This window comes from Ixodes scapularis, unplaced genomic scaffold (assembly GCF_016920785.2).
Source record: "Ixodes scapularis isolate PalLabHiFi unplaced genomic scaffold, ASM1692078v2 PGA_scaffold10__122_contigs__length_95168666, whole genome shotgun sequence".
Classification (NCBI taxonomy): Eukaryota; Metazoa; Arthropoda; class Arachnida; order Ixodida; family Ixodidae; genus Ixodes; species Ixodes scapularis.
The window spans coordinates 3007790-3020553 of record NW_024609836.1 but is presented as its reverse complement, the minus strand read 5'-3'; the positions used below and the strand labels follow the sequence as shown (position 1 = coordinate 3020553).

The 12764-nt window shown below is 48.6% G+C and overlaps 1 protein-coding gene across 1 annotated transcript in view; it reads right to left on the bottom strand.

Moving 5' to 3' along the window:
• LOC8035578 (proteasome activator complex subunit 4A) overlaps positions 1–12764 on the bottom strand; it is a 166525-nt gene that overhangs the window by 35368 nt on the left and 118393 nt on the right. Inside the window, exons 36-37 of the mRNA XM_002399761.4 lie at positions 11051–11142; positions 8241–8372 (exon numbers count right to left, since the gene is read on the bottom strand). Coding sequence (XP_002399804.3) covers positions 8241–8372; positions 11051–11142 — 224 coding nt within the window. The remainder of the gene's footprint in view (positions 1–8240; positions 8373–11050; positions 11143–12764) is intronic.

The window sequence follows — 12764 nt, the reverse complement described above, 5'->3', positions numbered from 1 at the left end:
ATTCGCCGGTACCGCGAACGACAGTTCTGAAATAGAGGTCCCACGCCCGTCGTCCGCTGCCATCGCCGTCCCCGCGAGTCCCACGATACGCGAAACGACGAACGCACAGAATGCTTCCGGTTGTCTGTGGAACTTTTTTTTTTCAATCAACGTATTTACAGCTTTTTAGAAGCCACAAAAAATGGGTTTCATATTTTTTTCTATTTTTAATATTGAGTGTGTGCCTTCAGTGACCCACGACTTTGATTAAATTTGGTGGTCGCATCGATACCTTAGAAAACGGCCCGTGACCGCGAAAAAGAGAGTGAGCAAGACTCGAAACGGCCAGTTCTTGATCGGCGGTTTTCGGGCAGAAAGAAACCGAATTTCGAGCCGCAAATTTTGTTCTGGGTAGTTGAGCTCTCATATGTCACGTACAACTAAAAGCCTCGGCGAGCATAAATACCCTGTCAGTGTCCCTTTAATAAAACTGTTATTTGGCAACCTTCATTGTTACCGTCTATACCCGAAAACAGGTCGACCACGAAAATAGGTCAACCCCTATTTATTGAACCCACCGAGAATAAAAAAAATACTGTATTTTCTCGCGTATTACCCGCACCAAAACTTTAATAAAATCCAAGGCAAAATAGCGGTGTGGCTAATACACGAATTTGGACGCGAGTGTGGCTTCACGGCAGTACGCGCCGAGCCACATGGTCGATAGGGACGTAAATTCCCCAGAATCCTTCTTAGCTGTTCCTTCTTAGGTACTTTCTCCCGTCTCTCCAGTTGCCATCTTTGCATTGTCTGCGCGCCAAAGCGCTGAACTGGACGCGCACCCACGAAGGGAGAATGAAGCGAGAAACGTCATTCTTGCCATCTTGGTCGTCCCGTTCCATTTGACGTGAGCTGTGCTCGGCGGCAGTCTTTTACGGCGGAGCAGGAACTCAAAATAATCGGCGTTGTCAGAGAGATCAGGAACCATGCAGAGGGCCGAAAGTATGTCGACGAATCCTGTATAAGCAAGTGGAGAGCAAAGAAGCAGGATCTTCAAAGTGCAAGCCGTGACTGCCGGTCCTTCTGCGGTCCCAAGACTGGAGCCTACCCCCAGATCGAAGCCAAGCTGGTGGAGTTCAGTGAGGAGAAGAGAGGCCGCGGCCACACCGTATCAACAGAGATGGCCCAGATCGAAGCTCTGAGGCTGGCAAGAGAAGACGGCACACCGCGCAACCAGTGTCCTGCCAGCCGCGGGTGGTTTCACCGATTCATGAAACACCAAGGATTTTCCATTTGGAGGTGGACGACCTTATGCCAACAACTTCCTGACGCCTACGAGTTAGTGAACTTCCAGCGCTACGTGATCGGGCTCCGAAAGCGACACGAGTACTTGTACTTGCAGATTGGTAACGCGAACCAAACTCCCGTGTACTTTGAAATGTCACTGGACACAAGTCTTAAGAAAAAAGGCTCCAAGTCGGTGACCATTTTAACGGTCGGCAACTCGAAACTGCGCTGCACAATGATGTTGTGCGCGTTAGGAGACGGCACAAAGCTACGGCTGTATGTGATCTTTAAGCGCAAGACGCTTCCCACTGATTTGCCCTCCGAGATAGTTGTGCGTGCGGAGGACAACTCCTGGATGAACAGTCATTTTGTCGTTGACTGGTTAAAAACCGTGTGGGAGAACAAGCCGGGTGCGATGTTGGCGCAGAAGTCCATGCTAGTGCTGGACGCGTTCCGGGGCCACAACACCGAGGAAGTGAAGACCCGTCTCGCGGATGAGGAGACAGACCTCGTCATGATCCCAGGCGGGATGACGTCCGTGCTTCAGCCGATGGATGTTTGCTTAAACAAGCCTTCTAAGGCGCATGTGAAGCGCATGTACACGGAGTGGATTGCCAAGGAGCAGTACGACCTCACGCCGACGGGCCGGATCCGCAAACCTGACATAGCAGTACTTTGCAAGGGGATTTTCGACGCGTGGAAGGCGATTCCTGCAGAGACATTCGCAAGAGTTTAGGAAGTGCTGTATTAGCAATCGCCTGGACGGCACGGATGACGATGCTCTCTGGGACAATGAAGATTCTTCAACTGATAGCTGCAGTGACTGCAGCGATGAGTAATGTTCCAATAAAGGTACTGTTTTTGGCGACTCTGACATTGTTTTCCGTGGGTAACTATGCGGGTAATATGCGAGGTCTTTTTTTTTTTCTTTTCCTAACAGTCGTAAGTTGGGGGTGCAGGTTATATGCAGGGGTGGGTAATATACGCGCAAAAATACGGTAATTCAAATATAGGTCGACCTTTTTTTATTTTCTTAGGAGCAGGGTAAAGTTAGGGAAAAAGAAAGAAAGAAATCTTTATTTACAGCACTCTCGGCTAAATCGCAGGCCGACGCCAAGAACTTAATCATTGTCAGAACTTCCGGACATGTCATCGTCGTCTGAAGCTTCGTCAGTTGGTAGACATCCTCGCAAATTTGACAACAATACCTCACCGAAACCGTCGCGAAATGACAAGAAGAAGGAAGAAGGTGGAGACGGGTGAAGTGACGAAAGACCAAATTCAAAGACGCGAGCAACGCCGCAAGTTGCCGAGAACAACACGCCAGCTGCCGCAAGCCAACACACTAAAGTAACCTCAGTTTTTTTTTGTTTTTTTTTGCGCGTTCGTGAGGAAGAGGAACGGAGGACAAGGTGCATCGCGCATCGATGCGTTCCTCTCCCTCTCCTTTCTCTTGTCCAGCGAGGGGAACGCCACAGGCGCGATGGCGAAACTCGACGCTCGAGGGATGTGCGCGAGCGGCGGCCACGGCAGAGGGGCTGTCAGTTGCTGCTGTTGCGGTTGTTTTCGTGCACCAAGAGCTTTTTCAAACAAGAAGCGGCGCGAATCTATGGCAACGCCGCCTTGGTGATTTGCTACCTCCATGCCCTCGCTAGGGTTGCAAAATTTGGTCGCGAATGTAGGTACAAATTCTTTGGTCACGATTATAGGACGTCCCTTAATTTTTGACAACATTTCCGGAAAAAAAAAAAGAGAAACCCGTTTACAGATCCCTGTAACGCCGGATTAGAGAGCAGCTCTTGAGGAGGAGGATGGAAGAGTACTGAGGGATAGGAGACTCCTTGAGGTCACGTGACCTCGGGGGGCGACCTTAGGGCGGGGGTCACGTGACTTGGGGGGGGGGGGTCACGTGACCTTGGGGGGCGACCTCGGGGAGGGGGGTCAACAGGACCCCCCCCCCGCCCCGAGGTCACCAAAGGTACCCGATGTCGTCCCGAAGGAACCTGAGGTCCTCCCGAAGGAACCCGAAGTCCTCTCGAAGGAACCCGAAGTGCTCCCGAAGGAACCCGAAGTGCTCCCGAAGGCACCCGAAGGAACCCGAAGTCCTCCCGAAGGAACCCGAAGTCCTCCCGAAGGAACCCGAAGTCCTCCCGAAGGAACCTGAGGTCTTCCCGAGGGGGGGGGGGGTCGCGGTTACGGCGACGGCGACGCCGCTCAAGCCGGAAACGGGCACCTAAGAGCTCTTAAAAGGTAGACTTACATTCGAATAAATACGGTAATTCTTTGTACTAGAACCCCCTCCCACCTCCCCATGTGATGCACTTAATCGCAGGGCTTTTGAGGATTATTAAAGGGACAATGAAGACGATTTTAGTTAATTTTTTTTTAAATGGTGTTTTTGTGCTTCTTGGGAACATAGCACGCTGCCCAATTTTTTCCAGACATTTGTGACGTGTATTTCTGTGCCTTCAAAAGAAGTAAAGAAACCGAAAGTGAACAATCTCCATTCTCGTTTCTGGGCCTCCGAAAACGAAGGTGACGTAGGGAGTGACGTCAAGTGTGAATAGTCGCTGTCGGTAGTATTTAGGGCGTCGAGACTCTGGTTACCGCGGTGGGTTATAGCAGCGTGGTGGCGCGGTCGTTTCGTCGAGTCTGCCAACATGGACAGCAATGCCGCTCTCGCGAGCAAGTTCGAGCTTCCGTTCAGTGACCCAACACCAACGGAACGGGAGTATGTGTGTGGCGGCCTCCGCCGTCACCCGACGGAGACCGCCCAGCCAGTAACAAGCGGCCCACATGCCGAAGTGCCCATAGTTGCTCGGTCGCCGTTTCGCGTCCAGCGTAGCAAAGAAAAAAAAAATTATGCTGCTTTGATTACGGTTTAGTGATCATTTCCGGTCTGATTTGTACTTTTCATGGTTATTCAAGCGGAAATTAGAACAGCATTTCTAAAAATCGCGAACCAAAACGTGATTGAGGGCATGTCTCTCGTTTCGACCAATCGCTGAAGTGTCTCTTGTGACGTCGCGCTTCTTGGCCCCGCATCGGTCACGTGAGCTCCGCTTCTCCTGGCTTCTCCCGCAACTCTGGGGGCGACCCCCGTACAATTATTACCACGACTGTTTCATCAATTCGCGCGGCCCACAAGCGCCGGTTTCGGCTGAAATTTAGTCAACGTGGCCTGAGACGTGCCTGGAACCCAGTTCAATCGCCAAAAAAATGTCCGAAATCGCCTTCACTGTCCCTTTAAACTGAACTGAAGGGAAATATGTAACCTTACCGTACTGTATTGCTCTCAGCGTGTCTGTCACTCGTTCGTGACGCTCATCTATGACGCTTGTTGGTGGCAATTTTCACATAGAAAATGACCCATCAAACATGTTCTGTATAGACCCTTTTAAAAAAAACCCAAAAGCCTGCGCGTGCCGTGCGACGAATAATGGGAGTCCTCGGTACGCGCCTCCCAACGTCTCTCCTCCCGCTACCACGTGGCATGTGCGAGCAGGCGCAGGTTACCACAGCACCAACTTTTGAGCAGCCGAGAGCCGAGCCGCACGAGCAACGAGACAATGGCTGCCCCTTTCTCATCCTCTCTTTTGTACCGGACCGGCTCTGTCGCCTGCCGCACCAACTCTTTGTCGAACCTGGTTGAAACCTGCCATGGTTGCGGGGCAAACTAAATGGATTCGGTGACACTTCAATACGTGACGGTAAGTTACGACGAATAATGTATCGAAACAAGTTCAGCAGTCGAGATGCCTTTACGCTGCCACGGATACGGTAAGCTGCCAACGACGTACGACTCGACGGATGGGAAGGACGGCGGATGGCTGCAACGGCTGCTGGCAATAGCTGCCGCGACACGCGCGCAGTTGCGGAGACGCAATGAGAAAGCGTGTGATCTGTACCGAGGGTTCCCAAAATTTCCTGCCGTCGTGGCGCTGTATGTTTTGTAACAGGTCTATTGATAAACATTCTTCGTTGTGCCAAGTCTGGCACTTTGTTAACACCTTCCCTGAGCACGTCCTCGACATGTCAGAAAGAGAAGAAGGTTCAGGGTGTCTAGCAAATTGTTATTTTGAAAATCCCTGACTTTTCCAGGCTTTCCGGGACATTTTCATGTGAAATTCCCTGACCACTGTAGAGGAGGTTAAATACACAAGACCATTACAACACAGGCATTGAGCATTGACCACTGTGAGGATCATTTTGCACAGGCTTAATCCAACTTTCAACTTCCGAAATATTCGGGTTCGTCCAGTTCGGATTAAACGAGCACTTTCTTGCCGCCGACATCGTTCATGAAGAGGCCACTTGTGGAAACAGGATGAAAACACGACGCTCAACCACACATGTCAATAACCGAATGGCAGCATGGCTGCCAGATGCACACTTTCGGATACTTTCGGCTTAAGGCTTGGATTAGATTCGGGTCTGCGGCTTTTCGATTTGTTACTAAATCTAGTAGCTCTAACTGGATCTAGCCTAGTGACGTACCCTCGATCCAATCCAAAGCTTGGACTGGATTTGTGTCGGCTGTTCCCTCTGCGTCAGGTAGCACACTCTACATGGAATGAGCAGAGCCCGCATTCCGCTCTAAGCAGAATTTATTGCCTATTCTTCTGCCCCAAAGTCCTCAAAAGTCTTTGCTCAGGGCACCCCATGGCATTTCCGGCTCCTTTTCCCTGACTGAGCCCTCTTTTTGACAATACCCCTAACAATTCCTGGTCGCTGGACACCCTGAGGCTGCCGGCAAGCCAGGAAACTCTGGGACCGACCCTGAACCCATGGTGAACGGACCGATCTCTTTCATTCCATGCACGCACGACACCGCCATAATTGTAGTTTGCAGGAGACAGGAGGTAATGCACGGGATAGGTCGTGCCATCTCGTGCCCCGCTTGCACAGAGTCGCAGTGGGCTTGTCACCGAGGGCAAATTTATGGATCGGGCCTGCGGGGAGGGTTTGGAGCAACATCCGACGTCACGGGCGAAGCATCGTTCAGATACATTTTGTTCACCTAATGACTGCCACTTCACCCAAAACTAAACATTTCTTTGTAAAAAAGTGGCTGGTGTAGGAAATTTATTTTTCCCTAAAAAAAAGACGCCTCGGAGGTTTGGGAAAAAAAGTCGAGAAGTCGAGTGTATGAGCACTTGCCTCGGTCTTGTGACAATCAATGCCTCGACGAGCATTCGTGTTGCAGCTCGTGTCTAATCATTGCGGAAATGGCCAAACCATAGGCGTGCGCAGGATTTTTTATTAGGGGGGGCGAGGTTTCCCCAGAGCGCCCCCCCCCCCCCTTTCTATCAACGCACTCCCACTGATGTCCTTCCGCTCATATTGCAGTGCTGAGACGAGATATGGTTATGAAACGTTTATTTCAACAATATTGAATTGTAACATATACAAAATATTGTTAAGCAGTTGATTTCACTTTCTTGTGAAACGTCCGCAAAGAAAGGCAGTCCCTGCGCAGCTGGGGCGTCAGTGACACAACGCGCATACAAAGAATTTTTATTCTTTCTAAACCAGAGAAAGATACGACACATATGCCATCTTTAACAGCACACAATATTTAAAAATATTGCCACAACGTGACTCTGCTAGTATGGAAAACATAGTATACATACTGGGCAAACGCATGGGTGCACCTACACATGGCGAAAGCGGTCATATGGCGTCTGCAACGTTCATGCAGAGGACGAAAAACGCCACCCAACACACAACGTAATGGCAACGCTTAAAAGGCACGGGAATAAACCGCAGATTAAAAATACGAAAAACAGCAAGTTACAATATTTAGTAATTATTGAAGATAAACGCTATGACATGCCATTTTTTTTTTCTTCTGAGCATCCAAATGTACAGTTCATAATCCTACTTTCTAGCGCTTGATAGAAACATGTAATAGAAACAAGGGCTATAATTACTTTTTTTGCACAAGATAACACGCACGCATTATGTCATCATGCTGAACAAACATTATACGAACTAATCAATATGTTATGTGGTGGTAAAAATATTTTATGATTAGATTACTATAATGTGTAGCATGTGGGAGATATAGTACTTTTCACCAATCGTGAAAAGTCTAAAGCAAAATTCTACGCGATTTTGTCGCGAATTGTTTGATGACTGACTGCGTCGCGGCGTCTTTTTATGGTTGTTTTTTTTCGTTGCGCGCACTAAAGGGAGGGAACTTCGGCGTTGGTGTTTTATGGCGTCGAAAAAGAAACCATACCGCCGGCGCAGTCGCGCCTCAAGTCGGGCCAACTTTGCGCCCCCCCCCCCCCCCCCCCCCCCCCCCCCAGATGATTAGAGGGGGCGGCCGCCCCTTCTGCCCCCTTCGTGCGCACGCCTATGGGCCAAACCCTCATTTGGAACTCGGCATGTGCCCTGTGCTTTGGCAATCCGTAGCTACAATGAAGACTGGCGGCATACGATCGGCACCCAATCACAAGGCCACTTGTTCTGGCCGCAAGTCAAGGGGGTGAACACGTTTCTTTCTTGTTTATGCGACTGCCATCGCTCTTAGTTCAGTTATTTGATTACATCAGAGATGTTTAAAAGAGCACTTTACATGAGGGGGGATAAGTATTTACGATAAAGTATACAACAATAAAAACAAAAGCAAAGCTCGAAAGAGTTTTGCTAAGGTTTGTGGAGACAAACTACTGCAAAATGGTGCTTTGGACTGGCTGGTTCATATTTAAAGAAAACAGTGCAAATGCACAGAAAGAAAATTAAGACAGGACAGTGCACACTCACAAATAAGTGTGTTAAGATAGCGTCAGCGAGGCTTCACTCACACTATCGCCGGCTGAGCTTGCATTTCTAAGTGAGAGGCTCACACCGATTTGAAGATACGAGATTTTTTCGAGGGCCCGTAAGTAGAAAAGTGTGTTTCATGAGTGGCATTTTCTGAAAGCAGAAAACTTGTTGCCCCAGAAGGACCACTGCCCTCCCCTCACCTGCCCATCTTGTCCCGGACGTTCTGGTAGCTGTGCATCAGCCGGGGCTTCAGGTACTCCAGCTGCTGGTGAAGCAGCTCGCACACCCGCCACTCCTGCTGGGCCAGGCCCCCCAGCAGCACGTACAGCCGGCTGAAACGTGTTCACCGGTCACTCTCGCTGCCCCAACGTCGGCCGACGCACCAAGCAATGCCGGCCGTCTCACCAGACAGGGAGGAACATTCCCAGTCTTTGTCTGCTTGCTTCGAACCAAAATATTTACCTTAGGAAAAACATTATAACTCAAAATTGCAATTTTTCTTTTTCCAAGCCACATTTTTGGAAGAACAGTGGTGAGAAAGTTTTATTCCTCTAATGGAAGTATATTTTTTCCAGAATAAACTATTTTCAACATGCTGGCACCGTCTAAAGTGTAGCTTCTTAAATTTCAATCGCGCTTATCTCAACTTCACTTTTACAGTGGCAGCTGCTAGTGGCCCTTCCCGGCAAAAAATGCTAATGTACGAACGCAAAACCACCTCTACAGCAGATGCACTGCTCTCCCTCTCCCCATAGTTCCTCGCACACAGCAGGGCTCTACCTCGCTCCTCTCTCCCTTCCCCCTGTAAACCGCCGCTCCGGCGACACTCCCTTCCCGCCCCTTCCTGAGAGCTGCCGTTGCGAAGTAACCTCACAGTCTCGCTGTGTGGACACGCTCCCTTGCCTCCCCACTGCCGCCACCCAGGCTCCGTTCTCGTGTGCTCTTCGTGCTTCCACAGTACAACTAGCGTACACACTTTCGCTTCTTCCACTGCAGGCGCGGTCACGGGCGGCCCCATTCTCAAAGAGTGTTCCAGCCATCAAAGAAGCGGGTCTCTGTGTCCTTCTCCACCATGTGCAGCATCTGACACAATCGTTCCGCGAAAGCGCACGTCTCCTACATCAATTCCACTGAAAGCAAAGAACCCGTGGCAAACATTGTTCAGCACACTGGTGGCTGAAGGTGAATCCCTTTCAGTGTGCCTTTCCACAATGTAGCAGCTACCACCGTCAATCAAATTTTTTGGCATCAAATCTCGGTTTGAGAAAACTATCATCTCATATAAAATGCTGCGCGGACCAAGTCGTTTTCATTTCTTTACTAAAGTTTTGTAAGGAAAGCGGCTGTGAACTTACTTTCCGCATTTTACATGCTCTCTTGTTACGAAAAGTAGCAGTTCCTTCAACCTAATACATGCAAAAAACAATTTCCCCCATTTCTATTTTTTAAACTAAACTCGCATCATTTCCGTAACTACTTTCCACAGCCGCATGACGTGGGTGGTATACTCTATGCTACAGTGAAAAAAAAAATGGCCATTATCATTAGCGCTTCTAAACGGTAGTTTTTCTTAGTAGGTGCAGTGTTTATCTGATGTACTTCTGACTCTTCCAAGGATTATCTTATAAACTTGAAACTTCGCATGCCATCCCCTTTCCCAACTATAAAGATGGCCTACAAATTTAATACAAACAAGCATAGCGGTTAAAATAAAAAGTTAGCCTTTCGGAGTAGCGTTTTCCCTCTTAATTGCTTTGTTGCTAAGATTGCCGGGTCCGCGGCCGAGTTGGCAGTGTATGTGGCCCCCGCGCGGACGGCCCGGGTTTGAGTCCGGCCAGTCTAGTTCTCATTTGCCGCTTTGCTAGGAAGTTCCGGTACAACCTCGTCGGTTATCGTGTCTTCTGGTTTAGAACCTTTCCGGGTCTAGTACGTGCACACAAGCAGCCGTAGCGCGCTGCATAGAGCCAGTCATAAGCTAGTGCTCAATCCTGCTGTTACGTTGACACGTTAACGTTGACGCCCGTCATTGTATTTTAGTTTTGGCACAATTTCGCCACATTAAACCTCAAATTTTTTCAGTTATTCGTTGTTTCGTCACTTGTCATTCGTGATGATATGGTTAGAGCAGAGAGGGGTTGCTTAAAACAGATGCACGTTTCCCGAGAAAAAAAAAAGGGGGGGTTAGCTGTACATGAAAAATGCACAGAGAAAAAATTATAACATTCACACCACTAGACTAAGAGAAAAAAATTATAACATTCACACCACTAGACTAAGAGAAAAAAATTATAACATTCACACCACTAGACTAAGAGAAAAAAATTATAACATTCACACCACTAGACTAGCAACATTTAATAATGCCTCTTTTTCCTTTTCTGCTAAACCTTGATTCCGGTTTGCATTTTCTTTACACTAAATTAGATTTTTTCCTTCTTTACACTTAATTTCGGGACTTCTTTTCCTTTAATGCATTGACCTTTCTGCTGTTGGAATGTTCTCGATCCTTCTGTATTCCTCTATCTTTGCCTGGGACTGTCACCTTGCAAGAAAATCTTCTCCGAGTCGTATAGCGCAACAGGAGGGGCACTAACACGTTGCTCGCCTTTTTCTTCCATGGCTAGGGCTTCCAGCAGATCCTTACACTTAATTCGGGATTTCTTTTCCTTTAGCGCAATGCGTTAAAGAAAAATAAATCCAGAATTTAGTGTAAAGAAAAATAAAACAAAACTTAAGGATTAGCAGAAAAGGAAAAAGAGGCATTTATTAAATGTTGCTAGACCAGTGGTGCGAATGTTATAATTTTTTCTTTGTGTTTTTCATGTTCAGCTGGCCCCAGTCACAAGCAATGAACCAACTTGCTCCACTAAAGCCCAGAACAATTCTGAGAGTCTCTGCACAATATTCAAACTTTTGGCAGTTTGAAATAAAATTGAAGGCTTCCTTCTGAGTCACGGAGAGTTCACTGTAACCCATTTCAGCCATGATTGATGCAACTAGTCTGAGTCACCTGGCTTGAAGGAAGGAGCCATCCTCGCCCTTCAGGGGGTCCGCCATGAGCTGCTCAAAGAACCAGTGGTACTTGTTGGGGTCCCTGCTCTCCTGCAAAGGCCAGGAAAGCCAATCAGATCTGCATCACAGACGGCAGCTCCCCGTAAAAACCAAAAATGGCAGCCCTTTTGTAAGGACCAAAAATGGAAGCTCGCAGGTAATGACAAAAGACAGTGGTTCTAATGTAACACCCAAGGGTGGCGGCTTCCTCATTTGGAGGTTGTTAGTAACGTGCCTGCTACGGCAACAGTCCACCTGTCTTCGGACAAACGGTGCATTTTACGAAGATTGGATTCTGGACGGCATCCAGTCAATATTGTGAAAAATTTGGCATCGCGACCTCATCGTCATCAATTTAAGAAAAGTAGAGGTGTGCAAATATTCCGAGATTTTGAATACGTATCGAATAATTTTCCTATTTGATTCATATTCGATTCGAGAATTACATATTAAAAAATTTCAGAATATTCGGTTATCGCCGAATATTCGGGCAAATAGCGAATACGGAATCCGCAAACGGGACATGCACTGAACATTCAGAGCTTCCTTAAAAGTTGCGTTTAGTCGCCTCAAATTGCAGGTGTTTTAGACACTTTTCATTGTTTACGTTATACAAGGAACTATTGTGCTTGCACAATTCTCACATGCCCCCAATTCTAAAGCGCCATACGCACATTCGCGTTTGAACGCGTTTGAGCGCGTTGCGGAGTCCTTACGGCCAGGCGCGGTCGCTTGCGGACCGACGCGCGCCTTCCCGCAACGCTCGGCAGCGCGACGCAAGCGAGTAGAGACTCGTTCAACTCTCCGAAGCGTTGCGGTGCGTTCGGGCGCGTTCGACCAATCAGAAGCCGAAAGAGGAGAGGGGGTGACGTGTTCGCTCCGGCCGACTCGGCGAGATGTATCCGGTTCGCCGGTCGCAGTGCTTGCTTTTTCGTTTTGGGGAGCGGTGGGGACTGTATTTTCCAAGGCTGCGATGGTTCAAGCTTGACAAAACGTCGGGGAAGCCGGCGAGATTGTCCCAAGATCGAACGCTTCGACGCTGTCGCCGTGCGCCGCCATGTTGCCTTGGATTTCACTTACTATTCGTGAGCCACTAGCGACGATAGCGCGTTCTTATTGGCTCTTGACTGCGGTTGACTGCGTGTCAACGCAACTGTGCGTATAAGTTTGGCGCAAGCGGTCTTCGCAACGCAACGCGTCCGCTTGCCGCTACGGAACGCACCCCGCTCAAACGCGAATGTGCGTATGGGCCTTAACGTGCGCAGATTTAGCTTCCAGATATTGAAGAAATAAATTGCTGCCAATTCTACGGCACAGGTAAAACAATGAAGGTTGACCACATACCTCACAGAACAGATTTTATGAAATGCCCGCCAATACAAAAATAAATACTAGTCGCCATTGGCAGAGTCCGACGATGGTTCTTTGCTGTCCACAATCCTTGCTTTTGCGCTGAGTGCACAACGGTTGCCACTGGCAGGGTCGCCTTCCAAACAACTTTGCGACCTCCCTCGGGTCGCTGGGATTGCAAGGCCACGCAGTGCTGCTCCGTTGGTATCTTTTCCCGCCAGCGCTTTCGTTTAAATAAAGTAGAGAAATTTCTTCTGTTTTCCATCTTATACGGCAGACACGAGTCCATAGACGCCAGAGAATGCGCGTTTCGGTAATGTGGA